This window comes from Chroicocephalus ridibundus, chromosome 8 (assembly GCF_963924245.1).
Source record: "Chroicocephalus ridibundus chromosome 8, bChrRid1.1, whole genome shotgun sequence".
NCBI lineage: Eukaryota > Metazoa > Chordata > Aves > Charadriiformes > Laridae > Chroicocephalus > Chroicocephalus ridibundus.
In genome coordinates, this window is record NC_086291.1 from 32,404,645 (window position 1) to 32,426,742 (window position 22,098).

A 22,098-nucleotide genomic window follows, 5' to 3' on the forward strand; every position below is an offset into this window, starting at 1 on the left:
GATTACTCCTGTGATTGCTGATAGAGGCAACTAGCCTTCTAGCATAGTGCTTGCGATGGGCAGGATGTATCAGCCTCATGACTTGCCTGTCTTGCCACCCTCAGTTCCGAGAGATCTGAAAACTAGCTAGTTCTGAAAACTAGCTTTGAACTGGGCGCTTAAGACTATTAGACAGCTGAATGAATCCCAGATTAAGACAAATCGGTGTATCTGATTCACACGACTTAGAAGTTGTGCTCCTAACACTTTTGAAAACCTCACTCACAACACCCAACACCTGCATATGTGATTTTCTTCCTTCCAGGACAGTGACCAGCTCTTAGCCCTACCTGTTTCATTGATGACTAATTGCAGAAGAGCAAAGCAAAGCAAAATCCATCCCCTCTGGATTCTCACACCATTTTCTCCATAACCGCATCAGGTCACCTCCCAGTCAGGTAACTAAGGTTTGTCACAGGTAGATTTTCTTTTTCCTCTCCTTTCTCCAGGGACGTAAGGGTATTTGTACTGTGATGTTAATATGAATCATCATAACTATTTGCATTATACCTCCTTAGAAACAAGGCTGCTTAAACAGAGTGGCTGTGTCTGTAAGGACAGCCTAGCCAGTGTTAGAGTCTCTTTCCAGTCAGGAAGAATGCTAAATGTGCAGCTCCCACAGGCTAGCATTTGCAGAATAAACGCAAATGATTTTACTAGTGTCAACAATGATCTGGTACCTGATAGTTGTGTGCAGTGCTGCAGTGAGCCCAAGCAGTCCCCAGTTCACCTTACTGAAAAGGAGGGAAAAAGTCTCCACACTTAACGGTTGTCAGCTTTCCTCACACTTCCAGCAGTTTGCATGATTTTTTAACTCCTTTTGTATAAAACTCCTTCTTTCATGACATTTTTCTTGGACTTCTACACAGTGTCCTCATGTATTACAAACAGCTATCCAAGAGTCTGCTGCTTTTCCAGCAGGAACTTCAGGATATCATGTGGGCAGCAAATTCTCCGTTTCCCTGGTCTCCCTCAGAAAACTAACTTGACAGTGTAACGAGAGTAAGTGATAGACTGTTGTTTGTCAAGAAGGACCTTCTGGGAGAGGTTAAGAAGAGGATAACCTCTGCTCTTTTAGGTTCTACTCTGAACGGACAGATGAGCAGAAAACAGTTGCCAGTCCGTGGAAGTACAAGGTCTGAAAGGGAACAGCTGAGTTCTGGAAAACCGCTAGCAGCAAAACTGGTCATTTATAGGTTGGGAGCGAACACAGTGGCAGGACATGGAAGATGATGAAATACTTTGTTTGCGTAGGTTTCACATGCAGGAATGAGTTTTATATAAGCAAAATATCCTCAGGAGATGGTTCCTGCTTAAGACTTGAGATCTGTCCCCATTTTAGGGGATGTGGAGGGATGGGATTCTAGTGTTAAACCCTGGTCTGGTGTTCCCAGAGCCCAAAGGCTTTGCAATGCAAGTTCCAAGGGAGCTGGAGACTAATATATGTAAACACAGGGAGAGCTGAAACACTTTTTGGAGACGGAGAGCAGGTTAAGCTGTTTTGTAAGATATGTAAGCTAATGAAAGACCATTGTTGCCCTGAGGAGAAAGGAAGGGAATTGTATTATTTATGTATTACAAATGCAGCCACTAAGGCATAAACAAAGCAACTTGCACAAAACCAGACAAAGGGGTTCGCCGCGAGTCAGCAGTTTCAACTCAGGTTTCCTGTGTCCCAAACTAGCACTTTAATCATCTTCCTTTGCTGTGAGAGAGAAATGAGTATCAGAGAACAGAGTAAGTCTCCACATTTTTCTAGCCCAAGACAGAACTGTGTCCATTGTTGGGACTAGCCCCCTAGGAGGAATTATTTCTATTCAATTTGTGTGTGTCACAGCCAGATAATGCACTGGGTGGTATTTCCCTCTCTTCCCCCAATCTTTCTCTTTTATGACCACATGACTTCACCCCCTCGTGTGAGTGACAGTACCCATTAGACTAGACTCTGATGCAAAACAGCTGTGTGGAGAGAAGGGGAGGAAGGGAGTGGGGAACAGCAATTTAGAAAACAATTAAGAACATCAATTCCAATTCATTTGCTTGGCCAGGATAAGTAATTTCTAAGAGGTAACTTGATCTGTAGCGGACCGAGATTAAAGGCGAACTCCATTATCTCTAGTTTACAGTCTGGAGGAATTTGTTTTAACTGGTTACCAAGGAGGCTGCATAAAAAAAAAAAAAAAGAAATAAAGAAAAAAAGAAAAAAAAGAACCTTTGCCTAAAAATGTCTGAAAAATCCTCCTGATTTCTTCTGTTAAAGGGCACGCATGGATTTATTAACTCTCTCAGGGTACTGTTGCATTGCATTGCAGGAGGACCAGTTCAGCTTTTGAAAACAGAATCCCTGCCTGCAGGAGCTCAGAGATGCATTTTATCAAAACCAGTTATGCCAGTTTTAAACTGCTGTTTAGATTTTGATGTAAAGGTAGACTAGAAACATAAGACATGGGGTTCAGAAGCAGATTCATCACTCTGCACAGGTAGCAGCAGGGTCTGCAGGAGAACACAGTGAGCTGAGCATCAGGCAGCCCCAAGTGTTCTCCTTCTGGCTTTGACACTGCCACACTCTCTGGCTGTGAAAGGCGATTCCCCACGCTGTTTTAGCAGTGCTGTGAGTGAAATGGTGGTAAAGTACTTGGACACCTCTCAGAAGCGCTGTGAGACTCCATGAGTAAATACCCCAACATCCCTTTGAATACTGAGGCACAACATAGCAAGGGGTTGTAACCCAGCAGACACCAAGTTTTCTCCTGTATTCACGCTAGCACATGGGATGACATGAAAAAGCAAGTATGTGACTGGGAGAGCCACTGTTTCTCTACCATGAAAACCCCCCACACTTTAGTGCTCTCCCCTTCCACCTTCTTCAGCTCTCAGCACTTTGCCACAACCTTGTGTCTCAGTCTTTGCTGCAAAGCCTGCAGGCCTTGATCCCTCATCCTTATTTTGCAAAATGCAGTGCTGTCAAGAAGCTAAGGTGCCCTGCAACTCCAGACCATCAAAATGCTTTTCAGACCATTGGAGTTATCTCTTGGAAAGCCCTGGTACTCATCCTGGGCATTTCTCCTGGCAACCCAGAAACATCAGCCCTTGTGCTTACAGGAACATAGAGGCCACATGTGTCTCTGGATCTGATGTGAGGAACTCAAGGGTGGGGTAAAAGCAGACATGGAAAAAACCATCCGTGAGCTGGCTCGAAGTTCAGAGTTGGCCTTGGGTCTGCATTTCCCTGGCTGGACCCAGACTTCTACCTCTCCTGTGCAACTTTGTTTGTTTTAGGGACAAACCGCATTGCTGCCATCGTGAAACAGCCAGCCTGCACTTTATACAGCTGCATCCCTGTTAGCTAGCTAAGACTCCGGGGTGATGTAATCACCTCAGTGGAAATAGGAGCTGAAGAATGTGATGTGACGAATTTTCCCGGACCACCAAATAAATTAAAAAGTAGGCTCCCAGCCCAGAAAGGTTACTCTCCCAAATAAACATGTCCCAGCCTCCCTTCCTCACACACACTTACCTTCTTCCATACCAGGAAGCTGAGCTCCTCACAGACTCCATTACAGACCCAGAATGAACAGGTTCTTCCAGCCAGTCGGCATCTCCCATACAGTAATTGCTTCGGTATGGGCATCTGAGAACAAGACAGAACTGTATACACTAGAAATATTCTCTTTGCATAAACTTCTCAGTAGACTTACTTTTGTCTTCTTGCCAGGAAATGTATTTGGGGCCTCTTGCTAACTTCACATTTCTTTGATTAGAGGGACATGGGCAGTTTGTTCCGACAGTTACAGGGAAAACAGTGATGAGAGGAACTGAGAAACTGGAAAGCCCTCTCTAAGGACATCAGTTCTTCAACAGCACCTAAGACCACCCTACTCCACCATCCTTCTTGTGACAGCCACAATTCCAAGGGTTGGAAAGGAATAGGAGGAACCCATCTTGCAAATGTGCTTCTCCAGAACAGGGAATGTCATGGTAGATAACCTTACAACCTGAGATCATTTAAACAACACAATGCAGTGAGGCCCAGGGTGAAGGAGGGGCCATTCCACAACCAAGAGCAACAAGTGACTAGGGGGAAGCAGCGAACAGTCAAAATTGCTTGGTTGGGTGGGGCAGGAATTTAAGAAAGCAAGAATATAGTCAACCAAATTGGAGTGCGGCCAGGAAACGTGAGTTAACACCTTTCCTCTGCCAAAGAACACCACTAGGTCTGTACTGACAGAGAATGGCCAGGGCCTCACAATCTGCTCAAAAACCTGGGTAAGGTGGGACATGCCCGTTCAGATTATGATTACTTTGCAGCATGAGGCAAGGCACTTGGCTTCTCTCAACCCCAACTTGTCTGTGTGCACAGCTCCCTGGGTTAGTGCTCACCTCCCTCCTGAGGCTCAGTAGCACTTTGTTAAATGCCTGGTTCTCTTAAGGTGATCCAGACAGTGCAAAGTACTGTAGTTTTTGTCCTGGAGAAACCAGACCCTTTCAGAGTCTCACTCATTAAGACAGCAGCCGTTGTAATCCAAGCTCCTTTGATGGAAGGGGTAAGTGGAGAGATTGCCAAAGGGAGGATTAGCTGATGGATGTCTTGAGCTGCAAGAGTGTCTCATATGGATTTGTGCAGGATTTTCACCTAGCCGTCCTGGCTGGAACTCCTGTCCTACCGTACCAAGACACTCTCCTTGCAGGCCCTGCTCTGCCTCTAGCAGCAGCGAGGCCCTGGCTGAGCGCTGGTTGCTAGCTGTCATTCTCAGCTCCCTTGTGAATTCCCTTGGCAGTGTAATGATAGGACACGGGGTAATGGCCTCAAACTGAAAGAGGGTAGATTTAGATTGGATATCAGGAAGAAATTCTCTCCTGTGAGGGTGGTGAGGCACTGGAACAGGTTGCCCAGAGAAGCTGTGGCTGCCCCATCCCTGGAGGTGTTCAAGGCCAGGCTGGATGGGGCTTGGAGCAGCCTGGTCTGGTGGGAGGTGTCCCTGCCCAGGGCAGGGGGGTGGAACTGGGTGATCTTTAAGGTCCCTTCCAACCTGAACCATTCTGTGATTCTGTGGCTCTGTGAAGGAAAGACACACAGCATGCCAAAGAAAACCTAGCCCCAGCCTGTGAAAAACTTACTTGTACTCATAGGGAAGTGGCATCTTTGTCCGCAGACAGGACTGATTCAGGTGGGATTCGTAACTTCGCGACTCAGTCATGCGATGCTCCGGGACATTGTTTTCACTCCTACAGTAGGGATTATCATATGCTCCTCTCTGCACTGCACCCTTTGTGACCTATGAATGAAAGTGCTGTAAGATGCTTTGTGCTTTTAGGCCTAGCCTTGCATAAAGACATTCAGAAGGTGCAGTTCCAACACATCTTCCTAGACGATGCGATAGGCAGCAAATACCTCTCTATTCCCCAGTGAAAAGGAGTGGCACAATCCCTTGTTTTCTCCTGTCTATGACTCTGCCTCCTCCTTACTTGTCACCTTTGTCTTGATCTTTGATTTCTGCCATTGTGCTTGTATGGATACATCATGCTGTTTGTTAGCACTCATTGTTACGGGACAGAAAAGAAGGACAATCTGCAAAGGCAGGTTAGACCCACTTCTACATTCTCTAGTTATGTGAGAATTTTCATTTTGAAATAACAACTTTCTAACCTTTGCGGTGCAGTTAAGCCTTAAAGGGTGTTAACTACAAACCCAAGATCATTATTTCCCAAAATGTCATTATTTGAAAGCCATTTTCACAATGGGGTGTTTGAGGATGAAAATACTCCAGCCTGTCAAGTCTCCTGCTTTCTATGTCAAACATCCTGCTCCTTTCCCGTTACCACCTTTGCAACTCACACATGCCCAGCATAAAGCCACAGCCTCTTCTTTCAGGCTCCTGATCCCAGGTGCTAGATGCTGCTCTGTCCACTCTTGGCTGACAAGGAGCGCACAAAGCTGGAGGGGAGCGAGGCACTCTGCTGCTCTCTGTGTGCCGCCAGCTGCCCTGGCGCTTCTTTATCACACAGGATTACAAACCCATCCATGGGGGGGTGTCCACTCCTCTGTCACAGGACGCAGTGAAGCAGGGTATAAGACTGCTTGTAATGTTATTGTTAAGAGGTTCCCTTGGGTTGTTTTGAGCAGAAATTTGAGTTGCTTGTTTTCCAGCAAAGGATCAGTTACAAAAAAAACATCAAGCAGAAAGACTTTTTTTGAGACTGAGGGCTCTGTTTACTGTGTTAATTTCAGGGAAAGTTATTTGGGAGAAGGGAGGAAGTAGTTAAATTCTTGTTTACTATGCTGGAAACCCAAATCCCCTCAGTTTACACAAATAAGAGAGAAAATGGCTTGTGGTATGAGCACATGGCTGTGACTAAGGAGAGCTGGGTTCTGTTCCCTGCTCTATTGCATACAACTCTCTAAGGCCCTTCTCTCAAGGTGAGATTCAACTCATTTAACGTTAGGTATATGGTCCCAGCTGAAAACCAAATCACTGATCAGCAGAGAGAGACAGGATATTCCTCATATCAGATTTGTCCACTAGCATCGGATGGACTGAAAAGGCTTGCAGAGGCCTTGCTTCCCTGATTATTAGGCAGTCGTAACAATCAGTAGGACTAAACAGCTGAAGTAAAAAAAGATGAATGTAACTCTTGCTTTCTGGGGTTCCCATACATGCAATGAAGCTAAATAGTCCCTCCCCAACTGATAGTAGGGTAGAAAGGATCAATGTGATAATCAATCAATTATTATAACATGCTCTGATGCTGAAATCCTGGAGGCTATAAAAGCCTGACTGTAAGTAGATTTGTCTACCTGAGAAGGCAGCGATGGAAAGCAGTCCGCTGGTTCTTAGATCCTTTCTGTTTGGTATGTGCGCCTGTCCTGGCTGTTGCAGGGTTGGTTTGGGTCACCGCAATGATGTGCTCAGCCATCTTTTGTGAGGTGGTATTTCTCTCCTTGCTGTAGAGAATGCAGGCTGCTGGGGGAGACAGGACAAAGCCACTTGTGCTGAAAGAGCCCGGAAAAAGAGATAATTAGTTACTGATCTCAGCTATGTTACGGCAAAGGCAGGGTTTGCTCTGCCCACTGAAATCAAGAATTACTGCATGCTGCAAACTGAAGGCGCTACCAGACATCAGTCTGGAGATCTGCAAGATCTAAAAGAGAAAGAGACAGACTGAATCCTACCTGAGCAGTGAAATGAGTGTAGGGTGAGAAAGTACTCACTTGCTCAGGGTCCCTCTGCCTTGGCATCTAGACAGCCAGGGATGATACACAGCCTAATCACAGGCAGGGAGCAAGTCAGACAGCAGAGTGGCTCTACAGACACTATCCAAACAGAGGCCTCTTCAATGGCCTGTGTTTTGCCTTTGGTAAGTGGTCAGGGCTGCCTCTCTCACCAAATCAAGGCAGCCCAAGTATGGTTCCTCTGGGAACGTTAATGTTTTACTGAATGGCTTAGTTTCTCTTGATGATTGCTGCTTCAGAGTCTCAGTTGCTGGATCCCAGTGGGGATTTTGTTGATGGGGGTTTATTGACTTCTTGTTACCTTGAAGTTACTGCAGTGGTGGAAGTCACAGGTAACTCCTGAGGTCTGTTTATTTTATGGGTTGGATTTTTAAGAGTTTGCCAATGGTACCCTGATTTTAGGAGAAACCACTTGTTTATTTAGCAGTGCACACATGTACTGATCCATAAATAAGGCTAGTGTATTATTTAATAAGACCCAGTAGAGGGTCAGCCCTGGCTTATTGTTAAACTGATCAATCCAGAGTGCAAAAAGCACCCCTTAGGAAACTCATCGTGTCCATCTGGGGGAGGTACAAGTCAAACATCAGTATAATTTTGTACTCCACTGAGGAGTATCCGTGCTCATACCTTCTGAAAGGAAAATGCTAAAAGGTCCAAGATGGAGTAATTCCCAACTGCCTTCACTTTGGTCCTCAGTGGAGGCTTTCAGAGTTGTAAGATTTTTACAGCTGGGGCTGCAGATCTGAGTTGCACATCTATGGGAGAAAGAATAGATTTGAATGCACTGAAAACTAGTCTCACAGCGGGGTCCATGAATTCCCACACATTTGAGATGGAATTCATCTCACCTCACTTGAACACCTAAGAACGACTTGTATAAACCTAAGAGAGTCCTGTAGGCTCCTTCTGCAGTTGAGTATATGGGATAACCATTGCGGGAGGGAAGAAGCTTTCTGGGCAGAGCTGATCTCTCCCCAGTGACAGTCATGGGAAGTCTTGACAATTACCTTAACCTCAGACAAGTGTCTCTTAGATGTCCAAATTAGGTGAGATGCATCTCACACCTGGTGTGCCCTATGATTACGTGCAGCCATAAAGAAGGGAGCCACAAGGTCATTACCTCATTTTAGCTGATCCTACAAAAATCCTTACAAAATCCTCGCATGACTGAGAGGCAACTTAATTCAAAGAGGCTAGGGCAGATCCGCGTGAGTTTTACAAGTGAGACATGCCAGGTGTCACCCAAGGGATCCTGCCATGGAGTCCTGGAATGGAGCCGGGTTGAGCAGATGACATCCAGTGCTGATCCAGCAATAGTTGCCCTGGCAAACAGTGTTGGATCATTCCTTTGTGTGGCTGGGGATCCACATTACATAGCAGCCCCTGTTTCACTGCAGCAGATGTCTTGTGACAAGCAGGCAAGCCACACATATTCCAAGGACTGCAGGTCACTTTGGCTAATAGAAACTGCGTATATACTACGTGTATGTGTATAGATCTGTAAAACTTTTAATGGTGTGTGTACACACACAGAGAAATCTTCCAAACAAAGATTGTGAAGCTAGATCTGTGATTTTTGACTTTCTGATGATGCTGTATGTTTGTTATTCTGTTACTGGAGGAGCGTGGGAGGGTTGCCACACTGGAGTATGGTCCCAGCAGCAGTGGCAGCAGGAACTGAAGCTGCTCCCAGCAGCATCAGGCTGCGTGTGCACAGAGAAGTTGTTGCGTACCACTTTGTAGAGGCTTGACAGCACTTCGGGCATGTGTGCCATTGTTTGGGAATCTCTGATATACGTCTGGAAGAGAGTCTCTGAATCAGGGCATTGTCAGAGGTTAGGGAGAAGGGAACAATCAAGCATAATGTACCTACAAATCAGTTCAAGTCGCTGTAAAGTGGTGCAGTTCAACGGAGCTTTCAGAAGGACTTTGCTATTGCTTGGATCTGTAATACTTCTATCCCGAATGGGATGAATGCATGGGCCTGCCATGACTGTCTCCTGCATGGGCCAGTTTTTCTCCACTGACTGTAAAAAGAGCCTAGACAATTATCTTAGATGAGACATCTATATTTAGGTGTCTCAAATCAAGTGAGATTATTTGTACCTAAGATGCCTACATCTCCCTGAGGGGTTTTCAAAGACATGCTGATGCTAAACTTTGATTGAATTGGCCAAACGCTTTTGAAATCCCTCTAGATGCATACCTTCACTGACAGGCACTTAAATGCATTCAGATCTGGTCTCCTAGATAATTCTGGAAATGTAGTCTTGTGTGAAGCTGAGCCAAATCTTCAGAGACTTACAGGCATCCAAAGACACCAATAGGTATCTGCTAAGCCACAGTGCACTTAAAAGACTTCTGCATCTTCAAATGCCTCTAAAAATGTTATAGTCTCAGAAGCCTGAAGATACCACAACAGGTTGAAATGCCTGCAAATTCAACATTTTTGTAAGAGAGATACAGGGAAGAGAGACCTTCCACCAGTTTTCAGTCTTTATTTTTGCTGCAGACATACATCAGGTTGTTCTTCCAATGCTTTGAAAGGAACAGAAGCTGTTTATGTTCGTAAGCACAATGTTCAGCCTGAGCCCTCTCTTTGCAGGTCATATCAGGTTGGCCTAATAAGCAGGCTAATAACAACCATGCTGTTTCAATCTGCGGGAAGCATAACCAGAATAAGTTTATGCCTGCCTGCAAAACACTCTGTAGTTCCTGTAGTGGCCTGATTTGTGGAGGTGCTGATCACTCCCAGCTACCACTTAGGTAAAGCTGTAATGTGGCCCAGATCACCCATCTATGCCTCAGTTTCCTTATCCCAAACACACTGATAACGCATACTGCAAGGTCTAGGGTTGTATACTGTCATAAAAATATTGTTATTTATGGTGATGATGAGAACGTGAGCTTTATTTGGTACAAAGGTCTGTGAGTGCCTACTTGACATCAACTGAAAGAGACAGGTATTAACCTGTATGTTTGAAATACAGCGTGTTGTTATTGCTCTTAGATAAACAGAATTACCTCCTCTTAAAATCAAAGGTAATCTGTTTTACTTCAGTGAGAGGTGGTGATGTCCACAGAGAACAAATCATTTTTGGCAAGTGGAGGAGGGATTTTCTTGGCAAGTTGGAAGAAGCATCAAAGGAAGAGAAGAGGGATGGGATGCAACACAACTGGTTTTAATCAGACATAACAGTCAAGTTCCTCTGGACAGGTCTGTGGTCTGATATTCCATTGTAAACGCTCTGGGGAGCCTGGATTAAGAGAATGGAAAAAAAAAGTGAATGGCATAAAGGTACTCAGGGCACTCAGTGGAATAACTGGCAAAGCTTTTGTCAGTTGGCATTATGCAGTGATATATTGCTCCCATTAATGTAGTGCCCTGGGACCACGACTTTGATTTTTAATGGGTGTTTGGTTATCAAATTCCCCATGCCTTTTTCTGGTTTCGACAGTCACAGCTCCTCAGGACACGCTGCACTTCTGTTTGACATTAACGACGATAATACTGGATTGGTTATAACAAGGATGCACTTTTATTCCCACTGTCCAACCACCAGGGAGAGTGGATACTCTCTGAAATATCAAGCCAGTTCAGCTCTGAGGTGGTCTGAATTGCTCTGGAGGTGCCAGCTTCTTCTTCTTGCCTGTCAAAGAGCCTAAAGTGGCTGCTGCCTAGACCAGGCACACGGCAAGCTGCCTGAATGGATGGTCTACGTCTGGAGAAAAAGGGTTTGGGCAAATACTTCTTGACAGGACTGTTCCTCTTGAAATGACTGTTTCCTCTGGAAATTGCTGACTCGTTTCACTGAATTTGGGGACAGGGAATGTACTGTATTCTGTAGGAAACGATCGTTTCACTTCAACTATTACAATATTATATCATGTATTATATTATCTCATATAACATGTCAGTTTAGACTAGATTGTATAAACATCCAAACAAGAAAGTCAAACTAAAAATATCTGATATGATCATTTCAGTATTTCTGAAACAAAATATTTTACAACATCCATTCAGTGGTATGTTTCAAAATGATGGCTCTCTCTTCCAATTAGGAATGAAAGGACATTTGTAATGTGTGAGTTGCTTTCAGAACATGAACAGCTTCAGCTTTGATGGCTGGTGGAGCTGCAGAGTTGGGACTGCTGTTCAGACTGCTGTAGTAACTGCTTCCTTACATTTTGTTTGGGTTGCAGTAGCATTTGGGGGCTACTCTCAGGGCTTGGGGATCCCTTTTGCAAGGAACCTCATATTCATATAATAAAGATAATACTTGGCCTCCAGTCACACAGAATAGAAGCACCGGACCTAATATGGGGAAACGAAGCATTGCCAAGAGCTTTAGTGGTGACATGGCAGAAGTGGGCTTTATTGCACTTTGGCTAAGTGTTTACTTGAGTAGTGGCTGCCTGGGAGAAACATCCAATTGAAGGACTAATTGGGAATTTCACTAATTACCCATCAGTGGTGAATGAGGGCTTGAGCTTGAAGGACCTTGAATGTTCTGTGAACCTTGCTTCAGCCAGGGTCTTGATCTTGGATTAAATTTCTGGTCAGGAACAAATTTTAAATGAGCACCAAACAAATGGGATTCAAACTCCCACTGCAATCTGATGAGCTAAAGACTTCTTTAAATGCATGGTTTAAGTAACCTGAAAGTTGAGGCAGAGCATCTGAGTTGATTAACCGGTCTTTGAACACCAAAGAGCAACTGATACATAGATGATTTCTAAGCAAGATCTTCTGTTTGAAATTTGTGATTCATTATTATTATTATTATATACTATGGTAAAGTCCAGAGAGCCCTGAACTTTTAAGCCAAGAACGGCCCTTACCCAAATTCACGAACACTTAAGGATGGCCTACACTGGTTGACTGGGAGTTCTTGAATTAAAATATACCTTGGAAAAGGAGGAAACCAAAATATTATTCAGTCTGCAGCAATCTCATGCATTTAAGCCCCTGGAGGGCTTGTGTTTCTTTACTCCTGAGGTTTATTATGTCACCAGAAAAGCTTTAATATTTTACTGTGGAAGCAACATAGCCATGAAACATTAATTTCCAGGAATGCGGGGAACATGACATATGGGGTTTCCTACTAGATTAAGATTTTACTCGTCTCAGTTCTCACATAGTTAAGGGAACCAATTTTCATTATGTGTTTATGTATATGTATTTCACTGATAACAATACCAGTCATTTATATTCTACCTTCCATCCTAAACTACGTTACATTCTATATCCATCTTGGAACGACGTCTTTCATTACTGAACTGCACCCACTCTGGCGTGTTAAGTGAACAGTTGATATATTCTGCCCTGTGAGATGTGGCAGCTGTTTAGATTTGTATAAAATTGTCTACTTCCCTATTTCCACAATGCCATTCTCTCACCATTATAGTGACCAACACCATTCAGATATGCCTGGCAGAGACACGATTGTACCAGGATCTCCAGCAGTCCCCAAGTATTCTGCACCATGGCAGACGTCTTTGGATGAAAGAAGAAAATGGTGAAGGACAAATTAATTGGTAATCCACATAAAGGTCGTTTAAATATTCTCCTGTTATTGCTAACCAGTGTTACTAACTATAGGCCAGATGCCTCTTTCCTGTAAAACAAATGACTGTGTTTCCTTCAGATATCTGCACATACTCATATGCACGCAAAGATCACACCAGCTTTTAGCAGCCTCGGCAGAATGAAAGCATTGTGGTGGCTTAAAGGGGGATACATTTCTGTAGGGGCTTAGTTCTGGGGACAATTCCAGAATCTAACTGTTCACCTAGGGTTTTTAACAATGTTATATACTAAATTTACGTCCATTACCAGTTGATTAAAATGGAAGAATTAGCCAAAACATTCCAGAAGCATCTGTGTCATGGGAATCATAGGCTTCTAGGTTATATGACATGCCAGAATATTCACCAAATCACCAGGGTTGTTTTCCTTAATGCTACAATTAGCGATGGCACATTAAGAGAACAATTACTGAATAAGATTTGACCGCAGGAAGCCCTCTGCCATAAATTGGAAATTCTCAACATATGCAACCATATTGCTAGAGAAGATGAGTTATACAATTAAAACCAAAACTGGAGATTCATTATCAAAGGATGGCAAAGTGTACTAAAATCCAGCTGAGAGGTTCCCTGATCTCGTTATCTTCAGGCTTCTATGTGAGTTAATCTAACACAGATGACAATATCTGACAGAGATAATTGTGCCTACAGTCATGCGGAGGATGTTTTACAGAACGTCTTTCCATCACAACATGGAGGTTTGTCATAACGCAACCCTTTGAAAGGTCTGCTAAGTTTTGCCAGAATTTCATTTCAGGGGAATAAAACATGAAAAAAATTCTGATGGAGTCAGAACAGTCCATTGTAATGTTATCATTAATTTCTAAAATCTTGAACATGCCCTATTTAATTTTTACTGCATTTAATAATATTCTAAGTGCAAATTATTTTAAAAGTCCGATTCAAAAGAAACATTTGATTTTGTCCGAATGAAAAATTTTAATCAACTTGGAAAACTCTGCGGTTGTGTGGTTTTCCTTCATAAAGAATTTCAAAATTCTCCCTTCTTGTCCTCATTCAGAATGAAGCAGAATTTCAAATTCTGAATTTTTTTGCAAAATGAACTTCTGTCCTCCCACAGCATTTTCTGCGCCTACATGAAGGATACAAGAGGCTTAATGTGTAATTTCGGTGAGGCTTAAGGAGATGGTATGTGTGTTAGTATTTTCAAATCCAGGCTTATACAGCTGCTGTTTGAATATAAATCATAGATGCTTTTGGGTTACGCTAACACCCTCTGCAGTTTAGTACAGTTCTTAATTAATACAATACTGTATTAGTTCTTCATACAGTCTTACTATTAACACCCCATGAAATCCCATTAGCTCTGCATATGGTGCCAGACTTGTTCTGAATGTGGGAAAGAAAGAAATTTACAGTGGTATGAATAATAAAGAGAAGCTTTCAAGTGGTTTCCACTGTGAACATTTTGAAAAAATATTTTCCAGAATGTAATTTGCGGGGCAGTCTTTTCACAAAATTTCAATGCAAACATGCATATACTTGTCATCTAAGTTTTCCCCTGGAGTGTGAAAACCCTTACGCACCACTATTGTTCTGTGACAGAAACATCAGGAAGATAAAGTAGTTCCTAAAAATGGAAAATTAACCAGGTTGTCTTATTGTCCAAACTGACAAACACGGAAAAAAACACCCAAAACTGCATAGCTGATGCCAACAGATGGGTAAAACTTTCCTTACATTTTTCGTTTAAATATTTTAAAGTACAGATAGTGTATAGTCATGATAGTGATGACAGTCAAAATTTGGGTTGGTTTTCCAGAAGTTATTTGAATTTCCTGCTTCAGTGATCAGACAGATCGTTCTTGAATTCCAAGAAGATTTAAGTGCCATAGTAAAAAACGGGTTTATTTGTTAACACCTCGTACAGAACACTCCAAAATGTATTAGCCACTACAGAAACTTCAGACCTAATTATTTTCTATATTAGTTGAGTTTTGTCCAGTATTGACTCCTTAATGAAAGGGAGATCTGACAAGGAGCTGTTAGAAAGACTTTTAAAAATGGAGAGAATGATGAAGCAGGCAGGATTCAGAAGCAGACTATTCCCTGGAGAAGATGGCTCAATTGTAATTCCCCCTTGTTCCTTTAGGAGTTGCTGCCCTAGATTTGTAGTAGTAGCAGTGCATGGTTAGGAGGATTCTAGTCGATGCTTTTCTCCTTCCCAGTCCTGCGGTTCATCCATAGTCCAGTCTCCGCAGTCTCACTATGCAATCGGGAATGGCCAGGGCCTTTCTGCATGGCCAACATCCAGACAGGCACACACTGCTCAGGGAATCCCTCCTGCCTCTCCTCTTGTAGGATGGTGAGTCCACTCATTTCAATGAGGCTGTGGAGGATGTTCAGGTCTCGGATCACACTACTATCCAGACAATCCAGGGTACAGCCCTCCCTGGCTACATTGTCCTTGAGAATGATAACACCATTATCCTTCAAGCCATTCTGGCACCGGATGAGAAACTCCAGGAGATCTTTATCTGTCAGATATCCTACAGATGAAAAGACGGAAAATAGATCACTATTAACCATTCAAACAGACTCCCTCTGTACACATCAGAATGGTGCCTTGATCTGAGTCTCCATACCCTGTTTCTTGCAGGAGAAGTTCTAGTCCTGCCAGATTGAATTATGAAATCTTGGAAAATCAACGAGATCAGCAGTTACAAACTCAAATCAATATTTAGGATCCATATTAGTAGTAGCAACAGATGTGGACAGAAGTCAATGGGAATGGTGGAGAAAATACTGGGTGCTGAAGGGTTCTTTAATCTGGCGGTTAAAGTCATAATAAGAATCAGTGGCAGGAAGCTGGAGCCAAACAAATTCATATTGGAAATAAGTGACAACTGTTTAACAGTGTTAAGTAATTACCCATTTGAAACTACCAACAGAAGTGGTGTTTACCACCTCTTGAAGTCCTCAAATCAAGCATGGTTGAATTTCTCAAGATATGTTTTAACTGAACACAAACTACTGGCTCAGCACAAGGGCAATGGAATGAATACGACAGCTTGTGATATGCAGTAGGTGAAACTAAATAATCTAACAGTCCCTTCTGTCTTTTAACGCTACACATCTCTATAACTTTGTGTGACATTATGTACCCATCGAAGGAGTTCTGGATCAAAGACCCAGTGAGGAATGCAAGACCTTCCAAACTGACAAATAAACTCTTTATATTACCCCATACTGTTGTGATTTTTGCATATACCACATATATTTAAAAATAGTGCTTTTTTCAAGATGTTATTGAGAATGTGTATTTTATCGTTCCTTCTCAAAGATCAGTACTTCTGTTACGTTGAGATCAGTAGTGCAGGGCTCAGAGAAGAGCAAAATGAGAACTCTCACATGTGAAACATCTAAAATGAATTAACAAGGACAGGTGGTCAGAAACGGAATGAAAAACTTGAAAAAAAAAATCGTATTTTCTAGTCAAAATATTTAGTTTTCTTGATGGAAGATTTAAACATTTATAAATGGAAGTTGTCATTTCAAAACCACATTTTGACACAGCATGTCAGGTTTCTTTATCCACCCCCGCAAAAAAAAGAAAAAAGTCCCAAAGCCTAAAGCTGAATACCTTTCAAGTTGAAGGAAAATGGTAATTTCTATATGAAACGTAAACTTGCATTTTTATTTTTTCATAAAATAACAGTCTGTGCTCGTATACTTATGCATACATAAGACAAATCAAGATTGCATTGGCAAGATTCATTGAAGCTTTTGAACACCTAATTTGGAACTTAATGTTCTCTGAACTTATCTTTTATCCTACTTCCATAAGAAAACGAGATCTTTATGGTGTTGCTCTCTATCAGGTAGCTCTGCCCTCGCTCCACCAAAAAAGCAGTGAGCTTGTTGGCATATTTCAGCCAAATTCAAGATAGGGGTAGAAGTCTGATTAATACTTAAGATCACTACATATTTAATTGAAATTGATGGAGGAAGGAGATTCAGATCTGTGTCTATGCTAAAGAAAAGGCATATGCTCCCTTCATTAGCAGCGACATAGCTGATCAGCACAGCCTCAGACAAGTCTTAGCTCATTCAGTCTCATGTTGTCTCGGATTTGCTTACAAGATGAGGCAGGGGCTACACTTACTGCAATGACTGGTTGTTCAAGAAAAGCAAAAATACAAAGGAAAATGATACTTTTCTGAAGCAATTTGCTTGTACAGCTATAAAGACCTATCCAAAGCAGCTCAGTTTCATTAGTTTTTAAGACTATGTGTAGAGGACAAATAAGCGTTCCTGAATAAAACCATCTCCTGTGCTACTCTCTCTACCTTTATCTTTCTTTTTGCCTAGCAAGAAACTGTCTCTGGGGTTTTGTGGAGAAGGAGTTGTTCAGGCCTCTTGTGCTTTAGAATAATGACTTCTGACAGCTGAAGCTGCACCACGGACACTTAGGTTCACAGATTAGGAGAAAATCTTCTTTCTGGAAGGACAGTTAGGCACCTCAGCAGGTTTTCTAGAAAAAATTAAGATTTTTTTTTTGGTGAGGAACATAGCTCACATTATTTGATCACCAGTCTGCTGCTCTTAATGCTGCAGGGCATTCACTGGGGTGGCTGCAGGAGAAGAATCAGATATCTCTCATATGAGGGGGCACTGTGGGACATAGCTAGGTGAACCTGTTTGATAATCACCGGTGCACGTGTAAGACATGATCTGGTTTATAGGTATTGGTGATTTCACTATGGCTTTTTTCACATTGTTTCCTGAAATACCCCCAAGTCTTGATAATCATCAGATTCAGATATCCCTACTCCCAGGTGAGGACAACGCTGTGTATCTGTCTGCAGCACTGGCAATGAAGAAGGAGGATCCCTGCTCAAGAAAACCCATATATGAGGCCTACTCCTCAGCTGCACCTTAGCATGCAGGCTACTCTCCAAGAACATGTAACTTCCTCCAGTACATGACCTGAAAAAAACCAACTTGATTTGTACCCAGAGTGCATGTGGCTGAGGAGAACTCTCAGAAGTCTCTTCTGAGATTTTAGGAAGCAGTCCCAAAGATTTGAGAACCTCCTTTTACAGCTGCACCATTCTTTTAACATAAACTCTAGCATAGGCTGTATAATTCTCTGAGATGCCAGGCTGGATGAATCATGCTGAACTAACCTGAAACCCACTGAATCCAGATGACATCATATCTCTGTGGAGCTGGAGTAAATTCCTGGAGGCTTTTGCAATAATACATCTCTACTCTGTCCTCCTTGCCCTGCAGGTAGTTCGGGACCTCAGCCAGGAAATTCTCCATCATATCCACCAGTTCCACGCTCTTGAAAACTGGTAACAGGACGTGCTTGCTGATACGACCTATCCCAGAGCCACAGTCCAGGGCGCGGTTGGTGCCAGCTTTCCCCACCCCCTGTGGGATACAAGAAAATAATTTGAAATCTGAAAAATATCACCTGAAAGATCACAGCAACTGCGTTACCCACTTTAGGCTTCAGTCTACCAAGCCTACTGTCTTATTGGTGCAGGGCTGTTGCAAGATTGATAAGAACTTGGGACAGTACCAATACAGCTTTGGGTACCTATGTGTGAGCCCAGCTGGGCTGCTATGCTCCCAGGTTGCTCTTGATGGGACTTCCTTATTGCAGCCCTGCATTTATTGCTGTACAATAAGTTTTTGCTTGGTATAAGAAGAGACATTATCTTTCACAAGCTCCTCGCTTTCTCAGAAGATCCACTGGTCTTTGTAAAGTCCTTCCAATTTCATCTGTCAAATATTCATACCTCACAGCCGACTACGTGGCTAGATAAGCCTCTGAGCCCTGTAAACACCTAACAAAAAAGTAAGCGTATACCAAATACTGCATGCAAAAAGTAACTTCTGCAGCACAAAACTCCCAAGGTGTCCATGGACATGTCTGCAGATATACACAGCGTAGAATCATAGAATGGTTTAGGTTGGAAGGGACCTTAAAGATCACCCAGTTCCAACCCCCTGCCCTGGGCAGGGACACCTCCCACCAGACCAGGCTGCTCAAAGCCCCATCCAGCCTGGCCTTGAACACCTCCAGGGATGGGGCAGCCACAGCTTCTCTGGGCAACCTGTTCCAGTGCCTCACCACCCTCATAGTGAAGAATTTCTTCCTAATATCTAATCTAAATCTCCCCTCTTTCAGTTTAAAACCATTACCCCTTGTCCTATCGCTACAATCCCTGATAGAGTCCCTCCCCATCTTTCCTGTAGGCTCCCTTTAGATTAGAGTGCATCCTTGGGATCAGGGTGCAGTTTTCAAAACAAGCTGTGTTTCAACAAGGATCTTGGAGTTGTAGGTAACTTACGACAACTTGAAGAGTTTGGACTGGAGCATATACAGAATTTCTTTCTTAGGCATAGAGACAAGAAAGATGATTGAGTGGATTTTGCTTAACTGATCTTTTTTTCTTCATAAATATCATCTCTGGACAGAGATCAGACATGAAAAAATGTGGAACAAAGGCTATGTCTATGAGAAAATAATGAGTCACTGTAAAAGGAGCTTTATAATGAAAGCTGTATTTCACCCCTAAAGCTTCCATTCTAGCTATAAAAAGGCTCTTAAGAGCCTACTGCTGCTCTGTAAAACAGAAATTTTAAGTCTGTACATGCACTGACTGTGGGATTGCAGCTCCCCTGGCCAAAGTTATCTGTTGAACAAACATATTAAAAGCAAATGTAAACACCTTTTCCCTGTCCCCTGGAACTGAGTGTTGAAGTGAAAGCTATGGGCCACAGTCCCTGCTGCAACTTCACTGCTCTTAAAGGAAATAAGCCCAGGAAGAGTCTTGCTCTTCCTGCTTATTGGGAGACCCCCCTCTGTAATGACCACGCATAAATCACATAACTCACCGCTTTTTTTGGCCTTGCTTCAGTGGGTAATTCAGCAGATTATTAAGGTCAAAGGACAGTACTGTCAATGACATGACTATGAATAGCCCGGCTGAGCATCTGGTTACACAGAGTAACTGTAGAAAGAGCACAAGGACCTCAAAGGCTCTCACTAGTCTCCAGGGTTGCTGGTCACAATTTGTATACCTAGGAAGATTAATCTCCTGATGTGTGCAAGAGTCCACAGGCCTTCAACCCTATTGGACTCTGGAGACTACCTGTTTGTAGTTAGCCAGAAAATGTGAGACATTCTTCATTCCCAGGCTGCACTTAGGAGCTGGTGGCTTTTACTGAGAACCAGGCTAAACTGTAATACTGAGGTCATGAAAGGAGAAGGAACTGTATCTTGGATCTTTACAAGGTGGATTTCCATATTGTTTGCTGGCAGATACAAACAGGCCTACACTGATGTGCTTAAGTAAAAATCTTTGAGAAAGCTGGTGAGAAAACCAGGATGATTTACCAAAACAATAACAGAATTCAGCAAAAAGCCATATAACTTCTTTGACGTTTGTGCTTCAGAGAACCTATAGTCACAGTACCTCACTTAAACCGGGGAATTCATCTCCCATGATGTGTCACAGAAAAGACCTCTGATGACACATCTCCATTTGCCATCGAGAAGAAGGAAAGGGAACAATCGTGGGAGACGAAGCTTGATCCCAGACTTCACTGAAAGGGAGCAAGAGCATCAGGCAGTCAGTTGAGAAGCCCTTTGAAGCACCACGGCTCCATTTGTAATGAAAATGTTGACATAATTCCATGTTCAGCTAATATATTTTCAGTTTGGAAGTGCTCAGAGCTTTGACAGGGTATTAACATTTTCTTTGGAAGGCAATCATTTTCCCAAAAGCCTAATTGAGTTGAAATTCAGACTCCTTATTTAAAAAAATAGTGTAAAGGGAAATTTTAAGCCAAAACAGGCTTCAGAATTTAAGAGTGACTGCTCCCCTGATTACCTGCTTCCCACTACTCTGAATCACTATCATTTAGGGCACATACACACCCAAAAATTCTTCTGTAAATCTAAATAGGGCACTCACAAATTTCCTTAGGGACAAAAGAGCTGTGGAATATGTTCCTGATGCTACTTCAGGTCTTGGAAGGGCAAGAAGGCAGTGTAGATATGTAGGATGAAAAAGAAACCAGAGTCCAAGAAACAGAAAAAGAAAAATATCACAGTGGATTTCTTTCTAAATTAAAAACAAAAAAATAAAAATCACATTTCCAACAACGTCTCTTCCATCCCCTTGATCAAACAGGAGAAGAATCACTTTGGAGAAGCTTTTCAGCAAGTAACCAATCAGGCAGGTGAACTGAGGGCAAGAAAGGGAGAAAGGGTTTACGGCAGAAAGGGAGCTATAAAGTTAATATAATCTTGGTCTGTATTATTCCACACACTTAAAGCTCACAACTGCTCCTGAATTAATGACTTCTTTGTTTTCTTTATTTCCTTTTTTTACACATTACGTCCGGATTAGGCACTTGAAAACACAGTGTCTATGTGGACATCAAGGCTTTAACTGGCATTAATGCATTGCCATAAATATGCAGTGTTAGAGCTCTGCTGATAACCCTTCAAGTATGACTGTACCTAAGACAGACTATAGCTTGTCTGTACAGCACTGTTGGCTCAAGTAATGTTGCTTTTGGTTTGAGTTCTGCCCACACACACATAAAACCTCTTAACTTGAGCACAGTGGCACTTTTAACTCAGTTTTGACTCGCCTGGGAAGGAGGCAGGCTAAAATACAAGTGAAGTCCTTAGTCTTTTCTGTAATTCCTTCCATGTGCCCAGGCAAGATAAATTCTCCAACGGTAAAGAAATCTGTAGCTCAGTTTACAGTGGTGCTAAGAATCATGCTAAGAAATGCCATACATGAAGGTATGCAACATCAGTCATGTAAGGGAAATGTCACTGTGTGGCATTTCCACACCAGCCAAACTAACTCAGGAGGGGTAATTCGAGTGGAACTGGGCAACTGTTTTTTAAGAAGCACTAGTTTTGCCAGAAAATAAAGTTTTGGAAGAATAAAACTCTCTGTGAAATTGATATTTCAAATTTAGAGAATAGTTATAGCCAAAAAACATGGGAAAGAATGTTGAAAATGTCAAGATACTTTTTTTTCACGACTTTCAAGGAAAAAAATATAACTTGTCAACTTTTCATTTCTAAACAGCATCTTTTTTTTGGAACTGACTTGAACTCTTGAAAACAAAGGGGAAAGTTTTTCAGAGTAAAACAGGGTAAAACAATAAAAAATTTAAATGAAGTATGTTCAGCTGATCTGAAACTAATTTTTCTAATTTCTGATTTTGTTAAA

General features: G+C 42.5%; 1 protein-coding gene across 5 annotated transcripts in view; it reads right to left on the minus strand.

Annotated features, from left to right (window-relative positions):
• NTMT2 (N-terminal Xaa-Pro-Lys N-methyltransferase 2) overlaps window positions 1–22,098 on the minus strand; it is a 64,524-nt gene that overhangs the window by 32,539 nt on the left and 9,887 nt on the right. For 4 of the 5 annotated variants that reach the window (XR_010072298.1, XR_010072301.1, XR_010072300.1 and 1 more), the window contains 6 exons: window positions 18,013–18,262; window positions 12,674–15,372; window positions 7,901–8,028; window positions 6,836–7,030; window positions 5,158–5,315; window positions 3,557–3,670 (listed from right to left, as the gene is read on the minus strand). Coding sequence is in view for 1 of the 5 variants with exons in the window: in XM_063344402.1 (XP_063200472.1) it covers window positions 15,026–15,372; window positions 18,013–18,262 (597 nt within the window). In the remaining 4 variants the exon portion in view is untranslated. Of the gene's footprint in view, window positions 1–3,556; window positions 3,671–5,157; window positions 5,316–6,835; window positions 7,031–7,900; window positions 8,029–9,629; window positions 15,373–18,012; window positions 18,263–22,098 lie in introns of those variants that run through there. The other variant, XM_063344402.1, reaches the window with a different exon arrangement.